The 18,512-nt window shown below is 41.9% G+C and overlaps 2 protein-coding genes across 5 annotated transcripts; one reads left to right on the top strand and one right to left on the bottom strand.

Annotated features, from left to right (window-relative positions):
• Nucleotides 1-62: 62 nt before the first annotated feature.
• ogal (O-GlcNAcase like) lies at nucleotides 63-11,294 on the top strand. 2 transcript variants are annotated; one of them, XM_054779617.1, is made up of 17 exons: nucleotides 64-403; nucleotides 1,108-1,159; nucleotides 1,377-1,474; nucleotides 2,304-2,434; nucleotides 4,720-4,891; nucleotides 5,010-5,108; nucleotides 5,407-5,546; nucleotides 8,218-8,362; nucleotides 8,432-8,530; nucleotides 8,590-8,834; nucleotides 8,909-9,083; nucleotides 9,298-9,383; nucleotides 9,459-9,551; nucleotides 9,626-9,720; nucleotides 10,577-10,697; nucleotides 10,775-10,904; nucleotides 10,996-11,294. In XM_054779617.1, the coding sequence occupies exons 1-17, from the start codon at nucleotides 331-333 to the stop codon at nucleotides 11,130-11,132; spliced, it is 2,091 nt and encodes a 696-aa protein (XP_054635592.1). In that variant the 5' UTR covers nucleotides 64-330; the 3' UTR covers nucleotides 11,133-11,294. The 2 variants fall into 2 exon arrangements, with proteins under 2 accessions (XP_054635593.1, XP_054635592.1); XM_054779618.1 differs by lacking the exons at nucleotides 4,720-4,891; nucleotides 5,010-5,108; nucleotides 5,407-5,546 and having other exon boundaries at nucleotides 63-403.
• Nucleotides 10,829-18,470, bottom strand: cant1b (calcium activated nucleotidase 1b). Of its 3 annotated transcripts, none has more exons than XM_054779620.1 (5): nucleotides 18,378-18,427; nucleotides 14,559-15,750; nucleotides 14,345-14,485; nucleotides 12,112-12,315; nucleotides 10,829-12,041 (listed from the first exon to the last, which is right to left on the bottom strand). In XM_054779620.1, the coding sequence occupies exons 2-5, from the start codon at nucleotides 15,241-15,243 to the stop codon at nucleotides 11,671-11,673; spliced, it is 1,401 nt and encodes a 466-aa protein (XP_054635595.1). In that variant the 5' UTR covers nucleotides 15,244-15,750; nucleotides 18,378-18,427; the 3' UTR covers nucleotides 10,829-11,670. The 3 variants fall into 3 exon arrangements, with proteins under 3 accessions (XP_054635595.1, XP_054635594.1, XP_054635596.1); XM_054779621.1 differs by having other exon boundaries at nucleotides 10,833-12,041; nucleotides 14,559-15,143; nucleotides 18,378-18,470; XM_054779619.1 differs by lacking the exon at nucleotides 18,378-18,427 and having other exon boundaries at nucleotides 14,559-18,333.
• Between the last annotated feature and the right edge of the window lie 42 nt (nucleotides 18,471-18,512).

Below are 18,512 nucleotides of genomic sequence, written 5' to 3' on the forward strand. Positions count from 1 at the left end.
TGTCTTTAAGACGCCGGTACACTGTCTCTTTAAGCCGTTCACCCGGCAGCAGGTGAAGTTCAGCCCACACGCGGCACTGCTAGTCACTCATTTACCAGCTCAAAATAGTTAAGATAATTTAAGTGTATGTTTATGCAGTAAATATTTACTACTACAGACTTTAGAGCTTGTCGTCTCATGTTACGTCACTGCATGTTTGTGCGCAGGCGTGAGAGGGCATATTTAAAGGGCGCGTTCACGCTGCCATGACCGACAGTAGGAACGTTCGCTACCTGAATACGCAAAGAAAAGTCAACCAAACCACAACACGACTACACCTGACAGACCACCATGGCGACCTCCGTCGAAGTTCAAGACAAACGACGGACTGGGACCAAGCGTTTCATCAGCGGCGTTATCGAAGGTGAGCAGCCGAGGTTGAGTAGTTGTTGTTGGGTGGGAGTGGGACACGATATAACTCGGGCATCCAAAGTGCGGACCGGGGGCCATTTTTAGCCCGCAGCTCGTGTTTTATTGGCCCTCTGCGTATTGTAAAAATAAGACACTCATTATAAATGAGATATATTATTAAAATTATTTTTTTTATGTGGTCCTAGCTGGAAAAAGTTTGGACACCCCTGCAATAGTCCCCAGAAGCTTGCAGTAAAGCAGTGGTGTCCAAAGTGCAGGCTGGGGGCCATTTGCATCCCACAGGTTGTTTTTTGGGCCGTGGCACATAGTAGTAAAATAGTAATAATAGTGAACAAAAAGAATAGCGTAATTATGAAACTATTTTTATACTTACAGCACTAATAATAATACGCTTTGTACCCTATAAGAGTAATATTATACCTATCCTATACCCTACTCTTGGTACAAGAGTAGCAACTAATCTTCTTGGGGTCCATCACACAAAGCAACAACATAACAGCATATAGAAGACACCCAAAACAAACAAACTATAAATATACAAACATGAAAAACAATACATATAAAACAACAATAGCTATAAAACAGTACATCATACACCAACATCAGTTCGAATGAGGTTTAACTATCTGATGTGATTATTTCTACTGACTTGGTTTGCTTCTAAGTCACTTTTAATCCGACCTTTTCTTGTTGCAGGATTTTATGGGCGACCCTGGACTATGGAGCAAAGAACGGAGCTTTTTAAAAGGTTTGTGGCCCATGCGACATTGAACACAGTTGGAATGAGACGCGCTAACAAACAACAACAATGGAGGAGAGTGAGGGTGTATTTACTTGTCAGCCACGGGAAAAAGAACAATTTTATCCAAGAGGAGCATTGCAGCAAAGTGGAGAATGTGGAGTAACATAACACAGGCAGGGTAAGCTAACATTTGATGTGATCAGTGTGTCTCTGGCTTTCTCAGGGAACAGAAGTGGGGTTTGAACACATACCTGTATGCCCCTAAAGACGACTACAAACACCGCATGTACTGGCGAGACCTGTACTCTCCTGAGGAGGCAGGTGAGTGTTATGTCAGCTAAAAGGCTTTAGTTTTTGATGCTGTGCAATGGCTGTACCTGCACACCACCCTGTATATAACATATATACAGTACGTAATATTTAGTAGTGTAGTAACATCCATCCATTTCGTGGGGCTATGCTGGAGCCTATCCCAGCGGACTTCGGGAGAAAGGGGAGGTACACACTGGACTGGTCGCTAGCCAATCGCATGGCACATATAGACAACCACTTGATACTCACATTCATACCTATGGACAATTTAGAGTCGCCAATTAACCTAACATGCATGTTTTTGGAATGTGGGAGGAAATCGGAGTACCCGGAGAAAACCCACCCACGCACACACGGGGAGAACATGCAAACTCCACACAGAGACTGTGACTGTGACTGACTGTGTGGGCAACATGCTAACCACTCAGCCACCGTGCGGCCTAATAAAAACATATGTTAAATCAATACATGATGTTAAAACATTTTAATTATTTTACAATAATTTTTTATTTTTGAAATGCATAATATTTCAGCCGAACTAGCAAGTTTCACATTTTCCGCATGCAAACTAAAGCTAAAATCCCTCTTAACTTGATGATGGTGATCTTTGACCCCTTAAGTGTGTCATAACCAGTGTGCTTTTGTCTAAATAGGGTGTGTTTATTGTGGTCGTACTGTGTAGTGGATCGACAGCTGTTTCTGATATTTTGTATACATCAGAGGGTCAATATATTACAAACAACATCTCATGGGGGGGAAAAAAAAAATCAATATTATGCTAAAATAGGCTAGACATTTGATTTATAGCAAATGTTCTTCTTTTTTCTCTTGTGTGCAGAACAACTCGTTGCGTTAATAACGGCAGCAAAGCAGCACAACGTTGACTTCATCTACGCAATCTCTCCTGGCCTGGACATTACGTTTTCCAACCGCAAAGAAGTGGCTGCCCTTAAGAGGAAACTGGATCAGGTAGGACTTATCTTAGCAGGTAAAAACACGACAAGTAGGTCAGCAAGCATCTGAGGCCTCTGCTTTGCATAGTTCAACCAATCTTTTCAAGATTCAAGAGAGTTTTATTGTCATGTGCATGGTAAAACAGCAGTTCTACTATGCAATGAAAATCTTATTCTGTTCATTCTCCCAAGAAAAGAAAGAAAACACAAGAAAGAATAAGAACATAAGAAACATAAACATATATACCAATAAATTAAGCAACAACAACAGAAGAGACATTAATACAAATAAATATACAAATAAATAAATAAATAGATAAATAAAGTGCTATGAGTGTGTGTTGCGTGCGGCGTGTGTGAGTGCTTCGTTGAGAAGCCTGATGGCCTGTGGGTAAAAGCTGTTTGCCAGCCTTGTGGTCCTGGACTTCAAACTCCTGTAGCGTCTGCCTGACGGTAGGAGTGTGAATAATGAGTGTTGTGGATGTGTGCTGTCCTTGATGAGGTTGTGTGTTCTGCGTAGGACTCTAGATTTATAAATGTCTTGCAGTGAGGGGAGGGCTGCCCCAACAATGTTCTGTGAGGTCTTGATCACCCGCTGGAGTGCCTTCCTATCACGTGTTGTACAGTTACCGTACTGTTTGTACGTTTTGACTCTTTGACAAGACGTTTTGTAAGTATACTACTATATGCGATATGCCTATCATTGTTTTTTCATGTGTAAAGCTGAATTTAAAATGTGTTTAATAACTGTAAGTGGTATATTGTAGGATTTAGTCAAAAATAGACATTTTTGAAGGGCTTTTTATGAGTGTGTGTGTATTATTCGCCATTCGTGTGGGGTCGAGTAGAGGTCTGCTTGGATGTCAATCCACTTCCAATTGCTTATGTCTTGCTGTTCTTCTTTAAGGCTACTCATTTTTTTTTCTGTATTTTACCCGATAAAATCAGTTTTAGTTTTTCCTCAAATTCAGTTTTTTTCCGTTTTAATTTTTTAGAATTCTGTTTTTTTTTTTGTTTTTTTTTTTACATTTTAGGCTTATTTTACCAGCCTAGAGTGTGCTTTTTGGGTTAGTGAATAAAATGTCCATTCATTAAATGCAAAACTCCTTACGTTTATTGATTCAATACATCATTGGCCCATTTTGTCCAGTCATTGAAAAATGGATGTAGCCCGCCTAACTTTTTTAATGGGATGTCAGCCTCAGCACACATTGCCACAAAGTCTTCAACAAACTGTAATGCCTGTGCTTGTGATTAAGAAAATGTAGTCACCGATGAAATTCCAATCATGTTATTAATGCAAGATATTTTTATGACACCCTTATTTTGTTACACAATTAGGCAAGATGCAAACAGTGCTTTTATTTTGAAAGCCGGAAGTGTGTGTGTGTTGAGAATATGTCTTGACGGCTGTGACGCAGTGGGATGCAAGAATAAATGTGCCTCTTGTCTTTTTAACTCAGAACCTGCACGTCATTAGTGGGCATTGGAAAACGCTCGCTTAGATTACATTAAAGCAGTAAAACACAAATGGTGTAAACACTCCTCTAGCCTGAGTCACACACGCACACACACAGCCGCACTGGTATGCTCTGGTAAACTAAGATAATCCCGCTAGCATCCATTCACGTGCCATAAGAGAGGACTTTTGAGAAGGTTTTTTTGACGGCATTTTGACATTTAGTTCAGGAGATCCCGTCACGATTGAGCGGTCCGCCGAGGAAATACTTCCCCACACGCACGTTCCGTCTCGTCACCATGACATCATTTCATTCACATTATTTCACTTTCCGCCAGATTCCGTGTTTAACAGTAAACAATTCTGCGATTCCGTCTGTGATTCCCTTAACGTGGAAATCATAGGGCCCCATTTTTTCACGTCGGTGTGAGCAGTACAATTCAGAATTTTTTTCAAATGCCACTCAGGCCTCATTCGTACGCAGATATAAATCCGATAAGTATCCGTGCTACTGCAGGCTGAACGGTCAGGTCGTATATCCGACCTATGAGTGATCGAAAAGCCACCCACACGCTCCTCGGAACAGACGTCGCAGCAAACCGCCATAGTCAAAATTCTTGCCCTCTTCTTAATCTCCTATGCCGATCATTTGGGAGAGAAAATATTGACTCCGCTTTGCATCATACCCTGCAGTGTGAACATAGCTAAATTTCAACTTACTGGACTGAATCCACAGCACCTGTGCTGGTTGGTTGGGTCCTGGTAGTGCCCTCCATTGCTTTCTCAGTAATCAGTTGTACACAGTTGATGTGTCAGGCACTCATGCTGAGAGTTGTTGTCAGGTCAGAGACTTTGGCTGCAGCTCCTTCTCGTTACTGTTCGACGACATCGAGACAGAAATGTGTCCCACTGACGAGCAAGCCTTCAGCTCCTTCGCCCACGCTCAGGTGGCCATCACCAATGAAGTGTTCCAGCATCTGGGAGAACCAGAGACCTTCCTCTTCTGTCCTACAGGTCAGAAAGGAGACCAGGTCCATGAGGGAGACGAACTGTCATTCCAATATGATTTGTTGTATTTTACACAGCCAGCAAGTTCGACACTAACTGATGTTTTATTATCCTGAAAATTCAGATTACTGTGCTGCTTTCTGCACCCCAAATGTATCACAGTCTTCTTACTTGCACACTGTGGGAGACAAGCTGCTACCAGGGATAGATGTGCTGTGGACTGGTAAGGTCACACTCTGTGTCCACATGCTCTAACACAATTTATCAAGTTAATATTTTCACATGCGGTTACACTCGACATTATACAGCCCATTCTGTAATATTACATGTGTTGATCTATTTAAATAGTTTTTGCATTGTTGGATTATTGCAAACTACAACTTTCTCACCCTGCCAACTGATACATTTCTCAACAGAGTGCTGAATAATTTAGTCTATTTAGAGACTTTCTTTATTAGAGACTGTCTAATTTTGTGTGGAGGTTTTACTTTGACAAAATGTGTTCATGGGGTTGTGATTAGGTCCAAAGGTGGTATCCCATAAAATCTCAGTCAAGTCCATAGAAGAGGTGTCTTCCGTCCTCAAGAGGGCGCCAGTCATCTGGGACAATATCCACGCCAATGACTATGACCCACAAAGAATTTTCATGGGACCTTATAAGGTAAAGATTGATTGATAACAGATATCAAGCAACACAAAAAATGATTGTGTAGAATCAGCAACAGCTTTATAAACCCTGTCAATATTCATACTAATGCCAAATCTGAGTTAAAGGGCATTTTTATTTGGTACATTGGGGTATTTTATAATGAGATGTGACCAGAAAGATGTTGCATGAGAGAGTAAATATAATATTTTCTTATTTCAACATTTTAACAAAAATGCTCAATGCCCATAATGATTAATACCCTTTCTTCTTACTGGGACATCAATATTCACACACTTATACTGTAGTTGATTGCAATGCTCTAGTTTAGGGTTTTCAATTCAATTCCATTTATTTATAGAGCGCCAAATCACAACAGCAGTTACCTCATGGCACTTTACACAGAGGGCTGGAGTGAAGGTATCCCTATCGCCTGCTCATGGAAGACTTCATGAAAAAAAGGCTACACCAGAAGATGCACACTACCGTAGTCATGAGCAAGAACACTAGGAAGGCCTGGCTGGAATTTGCCAAAAGTACAGGGATGAGCCTCAAATATTCGGAGACAAAAGTTTTATGGACTGATGAATTTTTGAGGCTGAGTCAGACTGATGGAGTGTCAGATTCAGGCAGCCAAGACTCGGTGCTGCGGGGCCAGCTGATAGCGTCCCGGCCTGGCCGCAGAGGCGCTCACATCATCTATTAAGTCTCTTGTCAAGTTGTTCCTTGTTGCAGAAATAGTCAGAATTTTCTTCACTGTTGATTACAAATCCAAATGAAAGTTTTACTCTGGAAGAAACGAGGTTCTTCCAGAGTAAAACTTTTCTCTAAGAAGAGCAATCAAGTCCGAGAGCAAAGAGCCGGTCGATTAATATTCAAAGTCGGAATGAGACACTGCAACCAGGTCCCAGGTAGAATCCAAAAAGTTTATTCCAAAGCAGAGTTGTACAGCAAGACAACTGATTTTTTTCGTCACCTTCTATACCCTTTTGCTAAGGCAGAAAAAGTTATCTTTTTTTTTTTTTTTTTAGCTATTCTGATTGGTCATAATTATCTGATGTCATAATAAATATATATTTTTTTCAAACACATTAAGAAGGCCAGCTCTGCCCTGGGATGTCATCTAGAACAGGTGGAGGAGGTGGGCAATAACCGTGCAATTAGCCATGCAATAAACAAGTCCAATAACCGTGAAATACTGTAAACCTGTGACTTGGTCAACATGTATATAGGTGTATATAGTGTATATAACCGCTGATTTCTATTACCCTGTTTTTGCACTTTATCTGCTCTTGTGTGCTATGTACCTCTCGTGTGCTCTTGTACTCGCGGCTGTAAAGCTGATATTTCCTCTTGTGGGACTAATAAAGGCGTATCTTATCTTATCTTATCTTATTCCTGATATAGTTAAATGTTAGATGTGGCCTTCTGAGTGTTACCATCAAATGTTGCAAAGAGTGGGCTCAGCTTCTACTGATTTGGTTAAGGGAGCCAGTTGTGTGTTCAAGTTACAGTGCTGCCTTCATCCTAAATCTTCTCTCTGTGCTAAGATACTGTACATACACACTGCTGAGTGGCCCAGAGTCCCTCACTCGGCAAAAGTCCCACCATTGTAACGTGATATTGTTCCGGTAATAGCCGTATGTGTTCAGTGCTTCACACTGCACAATGGCAACCTCTGCTGCACTAGAAAGAGTACCGACTAGTTAGTTAGGTGTCATATTAAGGTAAACACTCCAATCACAGAGGCTATTTGGGATCATAATCCGAAAGTTTTAACATACATTATTTAATGCGGTTACTGATAAAGGTTATAATGCAGATATATATAAAGAAATATATATATATATACTGTGTGTATATATATATATATAAAGATTCAAAATGGTTTCTTTTGCCCTAAAAAAACAACACCACAAGACCCTGTCATGATAACAAATTCTGCTGGTCGATAATTACGCTAAACATTATTGGCGATATTTGATTTTATCGACATTTTTTCATTAATTATGTGGCATAATTATGCCGGTGTGTTTTATCGTTTGTTGAGAGGACTCTTACCTGGCTGACGTGCCAGAGTTCCTGCAGCGGGAGGAGCAGTTTCTTCCCAGGAAAACGCAGGGGTGGCAGACTTGTGAAGCTCCGAGCCTGCCTGCCACTTTCCCCCAAGGTGGTGCAGTTTCCACATAATGTTCCGTGGGACTACAAGGATGGTTTTCGCCGCTTCGTCTCTCAGCATAAGTTGGTCGTTCGTTCCCCTCTTACCTCGTCACTACTTTCGAACAAATGCGTTCACCTTGTTCATTCTGTTTAAAACCAAAATATTCCCACACTGGGGCTGTTGCGTTCGCCTTAGAAACCATCGCTTCTGTGAATGCAATGCTGGTTTGTTGCTAGCAACCTGGGTCTGCTCACAAGTAGCCCCGCCTCCACAAAGAGGCCGAAGGAGAGGACAGGAGGATTCACTCTCTCCGTTCATTCCACTATAGAACCAATGTGCACAGACAGTTGCAGAGTGAACCCTCTTGTCATCCAGCCTTTGTGGCACGGAGTAACAAGCAGCTGAAACACATACGCATACATGCACATATCTAGGGCTCATAATTATCAACGTGTTTGGTTTTTTTATCGTTCGATTAATCGATCTATCTATTATCGTATTGAGATGTTCATCTATGTTTTTAAGGATCGACCGACTGAGCTTATCCCCAAACTGAGAGGCGTGCTCACCAATCCCAACTGTGAGTTTCATCCAAACTTTGTGGCCATCCATACCTTTGCTACATGGTGCAAGGCTTGTCCTGACGGATCAGCGAGGGATGTGGAAATGGGTGAGCTTTTTTTTCCCCCTCCTTCACTACAAACAGAACATTTCCAGAGTTCAAACTTCTCTCTTTCAGGTGATGAAGAGCAGGATCCTTGCTACAGCCCCCATAAAGCCCTGATCTTGGCCCTCACTGACTGGCTACAGGTGTTTCTGAGCACAGACCAGCCTACAGGTAGACATATTTCACACATCACACAAAGGAAGTCAAGCTGCAGACACTTTGTCTTTCAGTTTGCTTCAGAAAGGAGCCGTCAGATGATGAGCCCATGCAGACAGACCTTGGAGAAGGCTCTTACGTACCCGGTCCAGGAGAGAACCCTTTATACACAGCTGAACCCTTGACCCTAGATGACCTGAAGCTGCTGTCTGACCTCTTCTACCTGCCCTATGAACACGGGTTCATAGCCAGGACCATGCTGCAGGAGCTGGACTGGCTCAAGAGCCACAGTCACGCCGCCGCTGTCAAGACGGACAAGGTTCCTCATTTCCATTCCGCTGCACTCAGTGTCGTTCCTTTCACGGGGCTGCTTCACCTGCTGCTGTTTTCCAGACGCCCGAGTGGTATTCCAGAGCACAACGGTTTGACGACATGTGCGAAGCGGTGGCGCAGATGTTCAACCGGCTGTCCAATGCTCCCAACCGCAGCATTCTGTACGACCTCTACAACTACATCTGTGACATCAAGAGTGGCGTCACTCTGGCCCAAGTCTACGTGAAATCTCTGGGTGAGCCGCTCTGAATATTCCTACGGTCTTTGAACTACACATGCTACACAGGCGCATGTTCGGATGGTTTGTCACAATTGAATTATTCAGGTAGTGGCACTACCATTATTAAGAGCATTTGAACACACAAACAGACTCCCGTGTTAGCTACAGTGATACCGCCACCAAAATCCTATTTGATCTTCAGCCTTCATCTCATGTTAGCTTTCCATAGGAGGGCTGGGCAAACCATCAGCCCAGCTCATGGGTGCTGATCCTGAACCATGGGGGTTCAGAGGAGGACTGTCTGGGGAGTTTCAGGTAACCGACTCATTGTGGGGTTCTAAAACAGCACACATCCAGTCCTCAACGTATTGTTGATGTTTGTCCTTGCAGAGAATGTTGCCGGGACATGGAAAGAGGGACCTGTTCAAACATCCGCCCAAGACAGCAGTGTACTGCATACGGCCGTACTGCCCAGAGGATCAGGTTAGAGTTCTCCTTATAAGACCCCCCTTGTGCATTTTAGCTTTTTTGTCAGCTGCATGTGCTTTCTCGTGTAGATGGAAGTGCAGAGGATTTTCATGGAGATGCAAAGACAAAGACCAAGCAAAGCCGACGCCATGATACAGCCACAGCCACCTCTTATTAGTGACATGTGGGTATTCATTTCAACCATTTGTTGCACAGTTTGAAAATGTTTCTTTATATTGGACAAAGTACAATTGTCCTTGCTACATTGCAGTTCGAACATCGCTCCCTCACTCTATCGCGATTTAAAAACAAAAAAAGAATAAGTGACCACAGTTTCGTGGTTGACTATGGCCTGTTGTTAGTCAAAAACTAATGAAAGACAAGTTATATGTAGTGTTCTGGTCACTAGGCGTCAGTAATGTTACATTGATGAGAGTTGGTGTCAGTATCGGACATGAAAAATGGTATCTGGTCATACATGCATACATTTTCATACTTTTTTTTTTCTTTTTTAAACTTTCCATGTCTAAAATCCCCCATAATCGCTCAGTAGTCCTATCCAATGTCAAAAAGTTGATTGGAAAGCTTTAGGTTATTCTAGAAGTTACCATCCTGTACTGATTTTCTCAAAATGATATGTACTGTAGGTAAATGTAGAAAAAAAACAAAAAACATTGCAAATACTTTTCATAATATCTAATATAAAAATAACAGTTATTTTTAGAAATGACACTTTGTGTCATTTCTAAACTAAAATATATAAAAGTATTAAAAAAATAACTTGGGGAGTATGGTGTTTAAAAAAAAAAAAGCAAAATGAGCTATTTGACCTGTTTAAGAAATATCTAAACATGTTCATATTGTCTACTTCTTTAGCTTTGTCAAAAAGAAGTGTCGACTCATTTACCAAGTAGATAATAGTAGATCAATAGTAATGTGCATTCATCCACGTGTGTGTTTGTGTGTTCAAATGTACGCACCAAGAAGAAAATATCAATACTGTCCCATCCTGATTGGATCGTCTTCTGTGTCCATTGCAGGCTGTCAAGGGGGGACATCTCCCCATCTCCTCAGTGTGCTCTCATCCTAGAGGATGAAATGGGGGTGTGTGGTTACATGCTAGCACTCACGGATGCCAAAGCGGCTGCAGCTAACATTCAGGTGATGCTCGTGAGTCAGTTAGTGTACAAAAGATTCCAGATGAAATCGAAATGTTGTGTTTTGTTTCTTACCTCCAGAGGGACACGGGTCATCCTGGATTAGAGGACTTCCCCTCATTAGTCACTGGACAAGTGCTGCCAAGGGTCAGCGATCCCTCGCCGGTAAAGCACATGATTGGACAGATGTTGTCCACCATTAAAAGCAGTGGTACGTTGATTAACAAAAGTACTGGGATGCATGACTGGGAAAACTGGCATGTGACTCTCCCCAGAAAGATAACACTTAGGTTTCCTTTCAGGTTCCAGGGGAGTTTTCTGTGAGCTGGGGCACTGCGAAAGGAGGATGCTCGACTTCTACGCTAAACTTGGATCCTTCAACCCCATCAAAATGGCCGGTCTCCCTCACGACGTCATCGCCCTGGGGTCGAGCCTGTAAACTCACAAGAAATTACCCCCATTTTTTGTAAAAATGATTGTGTCATTTTATAGCAATGAAACACTTAGACTGGACTCTTTACAGTTTAACAAGTAACACATTATTATATACTTTGAATACACAAATGTACATTTTCAAATTCAATAAAGACCTTGTAATTAATCTGTTGCATTGATATTTTGATATTGGACTTAAAAAAGGAAGCCATTACACAACATTGAAACACTGGGGATAAATTTATTCAGTTTTAGATACAAAGTATTTAATATATTAACCATCTATGTTTAAATAAAATAGCTCAAGTCAGTATTGTATGGTTTGGTAATAATCTTGTCAGTAAAAATATGAAAAAATGGCCTTTTAAAAAGTGAGTTGATACATTTAAGTAATTTGCATATTTGAATGTGTCCACCTGAGAGTCTGACCAGCAGTTTTTGTATAAGACAACATGTATATTGGACTGGAAGTTTCTAATATATTTCCATGCTCAATTATTACAATGTATCGCGGTTCGTTTGTGCTTTTCTGTTGAACAATATTAAATAAATTCCAGTCCTTCATACTTCACATCACCTATCTTGGTCTCGGGCATCAGTACCCGACCGTCGAGAGTGAAGGCAATCATGTAGGAGGCGATCCTGCCACCGTCCTCTTCCGATTTCAGGGCCAGAATAATCTGATCGTCTGTGTCCGGAACAAATTTGAATGAGGAAAAGCCGTGGGTGGGATTGAAAGGGCCAACGCGTTGCGCCCTTATGTCGCTGAAGTCTGCCTGGCAGGACAGCAAGAGGTTGGTAGCGCGTCGCTCGTCTGTCGTCTCTTCATAGCGCTCGTGACTGGCACGGCGAGGCAGGAAGAACCAGCGCTGGAGCCGCTCGCTCCATGCTGCTGATTCATGGATAAGATAGCCTGTAGGAGAAGATGGAGACTTTGGATTTTTGAGAAGGGGCTTACAAGGTTGAGGAGAAGTATGACAAACCTGGTGGCTTGATGCCCGCTGCGCTGCGCAGGGCGTTGTAGTGCGGCACCCAGTTCTCATGCTTAGTATCACCGTGGTAGCCAACAACTTTCACCCACTCTGGATGGTTGTTCACTACCTCTCCAGAGGTGGTGGTCCACTCCTTTCCCAGACCGCCAACATACAGGCACTCGTCTTTCACTGCAAGCCACTCTGCCTTAAAGCCTGCACATGCACACACACACACACACACACACACACACACATTAACTGCCACTTACTCCCTCGCCACTTTGTGCTTTGAATTTCACAGCTTCACTCTATCATGGTTTTTCAAAATTATAAGAATAAATGATGCAGTTTTGCGGCTGAATACAGCCTCTAAAAATATGCATATTTAAGCAAACTTTATGTCTTTTTAGCCTAATTTTCAAACATAAAAATGGTTAAATTAACTATAATTTAAATGTAAGGCATTCCTAAGTGACATTCAAAGACGCTGTGAATAATATGTAGTATTATTCTACACTGGTCACTAGGTGTCAGTCATGTTTGGTGAGACACAAGCACTAGACTTGCTCTCAGGAATAACAGGCTTTTTTGCAGGTTTGAGTTATCTCACAACAGGCACATTAATCCCTAATACGGGCTACTGTTGCACTGTAACCCACGGCAAGCTAAAACTCAACTCTGAACATCCCCACGTCACTTCCTGTCCACCCGCTACTCTGCTGCCCTAGCACCGTAGCATATTTATACTCAACACACACGAGCACGAGTCTTTTATACGTCCTAAATGTCTCATTTCCTGTTATGTCTACCACTGTATATTGGATAACACGAGTGCAAAAGGTGTTAGTTCATGTCTACAGGGCTATAATAACGTTAAAATACGTATTTAGAAGGTTGGAAACAGGTTTTCTATGTTCAAACTACGTAAATATTTCATTTATTAAAAAGTAATCCTACTTTGGGGAAAACTGGAACCAATTCACCGTGATAAACAAGGCATTACTGCACTGTAATTTCATCTCTTGTTTGAATGTGTGACAGTAGACAGTAGAGACACAATAAGCCAAGTAAGGAAATGAGGTGCACCCTACATAACACACCAGACTGCACTGATCCATGGGGAGATCCACCAAGCAGGGTTGGGTATTCTTTACATATTACCCAACTCATGTGCCAAATCACTGCTTAAAAAAAGGAACGCATTCAAATTTTGTCCAAAAACAAAGTATTTGTTTTTTTACAGAAGGGTTGTATTTATATCCTACCATAAATTCCAGTGTATAAGCTGCTACTTTTTTCCTAAAACTTTGAACCCTGCGGCTTATACACCGGTGCGGCTAATTTATGGCTAAATTCTAATCTCGTGACATCTCCTTTACTTCAGAACTACTACTAATTGTTTAAATACTGTGCTGCTTGTGAATCAGTAGCTCTTTCTTTGGCAGGAGCCAATCACAAGCTATCAGTGCACTTACGACGACTCAACCCATTGAAAATCGCAGCAGGTCATTATATATAACAGTATAACAATATAACAGTTTGACTCATGGTGTCATCTACTGAGAACAACACTAAATTCATCACACAGCAACTTAACACTTCAAAAATATACCGCAGAAATATACAAACATGTACCAATACAAGTTTAGAATGAAAAAGAAACAACATTTCAAAGTTTCCCCATGAGGGACTGTGCCTGAGCAACGTATTCATTTGGGCGCTGCAATGACATCAGCCTCCCTCTGGGCTCTGTGCTCCTCTGGCTCCCTCTGGTGGACAACGGCTGCATTGCAGCACCATCCATTTATGTTGCTTGTCTTTCAATGAACTGCTGTTCTGACAGTAATGCATTATGGGTAGATGTTAAAAGAGCTGCTGTTTGTTATTTTAAACTCGTATTGGTACATGTAATGTATATTTCTTAGGTACCTTTTCAGTGTTAAGTGCTATATGATGAGTTGCGATGAGATGAAACCGTGAGTCAGACTGTTATCTTGAGTAATGATCTCCTGCAATTTCCATTGAGTTTTTTCATAGCTCACGATTGGCTCCTGTCAAAGAGCTGCCTGGTCCTCATGAACTTGCGCGCGCCACGATATGTCATTTTATGACGTGGCCATGTGCGGCTTATACACTGGTGCGGCCTATATATGAAAAAATCTGTTTTTTCCTCTAAATTTCGTGGGTGCGGCATATATACCAGAATTTACGGCGTATAACTTGGGTCAAGTGGTGGACTGACCTTTAGAAACAGATCCATCCCCATCAGGCAGTATGACCCAAGGGATCGCCTGCCTGCCCTCAATCCTGTACACCACGCCTGTGCGGTCGTCCACGCTGTACAGGTGACCATTAAAGACCACCAACTCAGACAGCTCCATACCTGGAGAAGAGGCGCTCAATTAGACATGAAGGCCACACATACTGATGGACTTTTAAGCTAACTCTCCTCCTACCTCGTCCTTTCTCTGCCAGATGAGTTTCCAGTGTGATCATCTCCTCATCCCATTCCACATCCACTCTGTCTGCACTTTGTGAAACAGTCACATGACCCCTTCTCATGTAGCTGAACCATGTCTGGTCCTTGGAGCTCCGTGACGCAGTGTCCAGGTCTGCAATGACTCCTATGCAGTACCTGATGCCGTTCTTTGTCTTCACAGGTGGACTAAGAGGGTACGTGTCATTATAAGGTTTGTCCCTTTTGTGGTATTGCGCGATACTTTGCCTGATTTGTGTGTTTGTGCGCCTGAACGTGTTGTCGTTACTCTGATAGAGTTGCAAACTGTTATGGGAGAAACCACCTGGAGGAGTGTGTCTGCCCCTTACTGGCCAGTGCAGGAACAACATGAGCACAACAGCCAGCAGAGCCACCACAGCGATTGCCCGCCATTTGGGGTGGAAGCGTGAGTCCAAGTTAGCAGCTCGCTTCATATATGACAAGATCAAAAGGACACCGCACACAGCAACACCAAAAGTGGTCATGGAAGTAGCGCCTTCATACTCATGGCAACGTTTGTACTGTGGCGGACATCTGTCACAGCCTGGTGACGAGAAAGCAAAAAGAAGGAGATCAGGACCAAGAAATAGTGGCTGAAGACAAAGCTGGAGATGTTGGGAAATTTGAAGTTTGTTTTTGGTCATTGTTCTTTACAAAGCTTCGTTGTGATGCTCGGCACCAACTCTGACATGCGTACTGCCATCATTGATCTTTGTTGACTGTCGTGAATTATGACAAATTGGATTAGCCTTTTTAGAAGATTTTGAACATCAATTAGTAGGTTGCAATATATTGTCATATATCGTTTATATTTTTTCATCGTATTTTTAAGAAACGTACAGTAGACCCAATCTTGTGTGTCGTCTTGTGAAGTGAGTGTCTCATGACACCCCTGGTGAGTAGTTTAACTTCATTTTAGTTTTACTTTTCATTTCACAGTGGTTGACTTCTTTAAGAATGTTAAAAATGTTTTATGACGGCACCCACAATTTAAATTCACTTTACATCATTGTAGGATAATTTGGTCCGCTTTGGAAGCTCTAGTATAAGGTGATCTACTTCCTTCTACACTTGATTAACATTAAAGAATGTTAAAACATTGCCTGGACTGTATTTGGGTGGCAAAAGTTTGACACAGGAACACATTCATTCTGACACCCACACCCACACACGCACGCACACACCAACAGTTGTGAATGCAAAACCTTTTCCACGACCAACAAAGAATACCCTTGTTATCACCAATGTAATCATGACCCATATTTGCCATGGCTTGCCACCACAGACTCAAACAAAGCCCTACGGAATGAACTATTCTATTGTTTTCCCCTTCTTGGCCTCCTGTAGCTGGATCGCTCTTGATGTTGCCTACAACAACGCAAATAAAAACCACATCCCTCCACATTCCTGTTCCAACTGAAACTGATTTCTTTCATTTGTTGTGGCCACTAAAATAAGACCAGTCTGACAAAAACGGTGGGTCTTTTGAGTCTTGTGAATTGTATTGCATTTTGGTTTTACTACCCGCGTACGCCTACGTCGCCCCAGTTAGGCTTTTTATTTTTCGGGTTATGTTGAAAATTTACGCAAAGATGTTGCCTCAGTTGGCATACAGTAGATTTCGCGGTTAGCGTACGCGTCTTGTGTTATTGGTAGACTATAGGAGTCCAACTGTTCATGACGCATTTTTAATCACAAAATGTCCCAGTAAGCAGCCTGTTAGCTGGAAAACCAGAACCAGAAGTCAAAAAATAAATAAATCATGGCAAAGTATGAATGTGTCATCTGTGTGGCTCGCTCTTCCCCTCCTCCCTCGTCATCGTCATTTTTGTCAACAAAAAGGTCTTCATTCGAGGTAAAAGTGACATTACATGTCCATTTATCCTTTCACAATTGGATTTGCATTATTTCCTATGGAAAAAGTACGTTTCAGTTTGGGTCGGACCTTCTTAGAACGGATTAATGACACTAACAGATGTTCCACTGTGTAGCAATGTTACAAAACCCGCATTTTAGCAAGGCAAAAATCTGGCACAATGCATGCGTGATCAATTTGGAGAGTCCGTGGGGACGTCCTTAAAAATACTATTTTTTTTCACATGACATCAGGTGTATTTTCATTCATATACATGTTGGTGAACTAGATTACTTCGTTCTCTTCAGTTTTGTATCAGGTTTAAACTGAGCGTCGGACCGCATCGACTCAAATGAATGCTTTGAATGCTAAGTCCAACTTTAAGCCTTTCAAACTCATGAATCGCAGCTTCAGGACAAGATAAACGGTATATAGAATATGAATTCATTTAAATATCTATTTGCAGATGAATGTATTTTTTTAACCCGCAATTACCACATGTTGCGTTTGCATTGCCCTATTCTCAATATGGACCCCTTGATTGTAAATATAAAAGCAAATTAAATATGGATAATTTAGCTTAAAAAACATTGGTTTTCTCAAATAGTGGTGGATTTGATACATTCCTGTCATTGATAATAGCTAGGTATTTCTTGTGGTTAGTGTGGGGTGAAAACAAATACACAGCGTGCTGCTGCACTGCAGTGTGAGACATACATAACAAATATGACACTTGATTTTCTTCCCTGGACTTTTTGATTGTCAAAAAAAAATGTTGACTTTTAAAACAGATTTTCACAGCTAAGTTATTATATATTTTGTAGTGCGGTTGTACTTGCCAAGGTCCGTGGGTCCATCACAGCTTTTGTCTTGTTAAAGCAATGGGGACCACAGGCACTATTTTCTGGTATAAAGTCTGCTCTGAATGGTTGTTTGTCTGTATGTGCCCTGCGATTGACTGGTGACCGGTCCAGGGTGTACCCCAGCTCTTGCCCAAAGTCAGCTGGGATAGACTCCAGCATACCCCCGCGACCCCTGGTGAGGATAAGCGGCATAGAAGATGGATGGATGGAAAATCTGCTCTAACCTATATAATATTTGGGGTGTATGAGGTATCAAATTAAAGTTCAAGTCATGCTTTATAAGATATTTTTGTACATATTTCTATATTGTTTTAACATTGCTGCACTATGAATGCTACGCCATCAACAAAATATCAACATCTAAGCTTTGTGGAGCAGAATCGTGTAATATCTACTAATATATCTCATTAATAATGAATTTCATGTTTACAATATGCCGAGGGCCAATGAAAAATGAGCTGCAGACCAAAAACAGCACGGGGGCCGCACTTTGGACACACGTGCAGTAAAACCTTACTGTTAGGTATCCTAACTTTTGGCTCACATTCACATTAAATATTGGACCTATTAAACATTTACACGCATTTAAACGAACTCCTTTAAATTGTCTGGAAATAAAAACAGGTGACTGTAGGACGTGGCAGATGCAGTCAAACAGAGAGTTGTGTTCTGGAAAACGTCAAGTGTCATGTTGGTCCAAGTTAAGCTAGGATACATGCTACATGTGTCCAAGTGACCGCTGCACACATCTTTCAGCCACGACTGCACTTGTCATCTTTGACCGCCTACTGGTCATCCTCCACGTCCCGCGATTATGGATCATTTATAACGTTTATGACAACACAAATAACAGATATAGAGTTAGCGTGTAAACTCCCAAGAGTCGCTATGTGTTCAAAAATGTCGCCATACATTAGCTAACTTCAGGCAGCAACTTTAGTATGCGACGATGAACTCTCCCCCGCCCCAAGACATTTCATTTCCAGGCGCAGTTTCTTAAATAGTTTCTGGGGGAAAAAAACCCAAGTCATTTTGATACGTTTAAAAGCCATTAACCTACCTGTGTTCGTCACCGTGTGGGTCAGAGTGAAGGTGTTACCTAGCGGTTTCTGCTGAGCAGAACTCTGTGTGACGTCATTCTATCAAACACTACTTCCTGGTGGAGGGGAGAGTGGGTGGGACTAACTACAGCGTG

The sequence above is a fragment of the Dunckerocampus dactyliophorus genome, chromosome 6 (genome assembly GCF_027744805.1).
Source record: "Dunckerocampus dactyliophorus isolate RoL2022-P2 chromosome 6, RoL_Ddac_1.1, whole genome shotgun sequence".
Classification (NCBI taxonomy): domain Eukaryota; kingdom Metazoa; phylum Chordata; class Actinopteri; order Syngnathiformes; family Syngnathidae; genus Dunckerocampus; species Dunckerocampus dactyliophorus.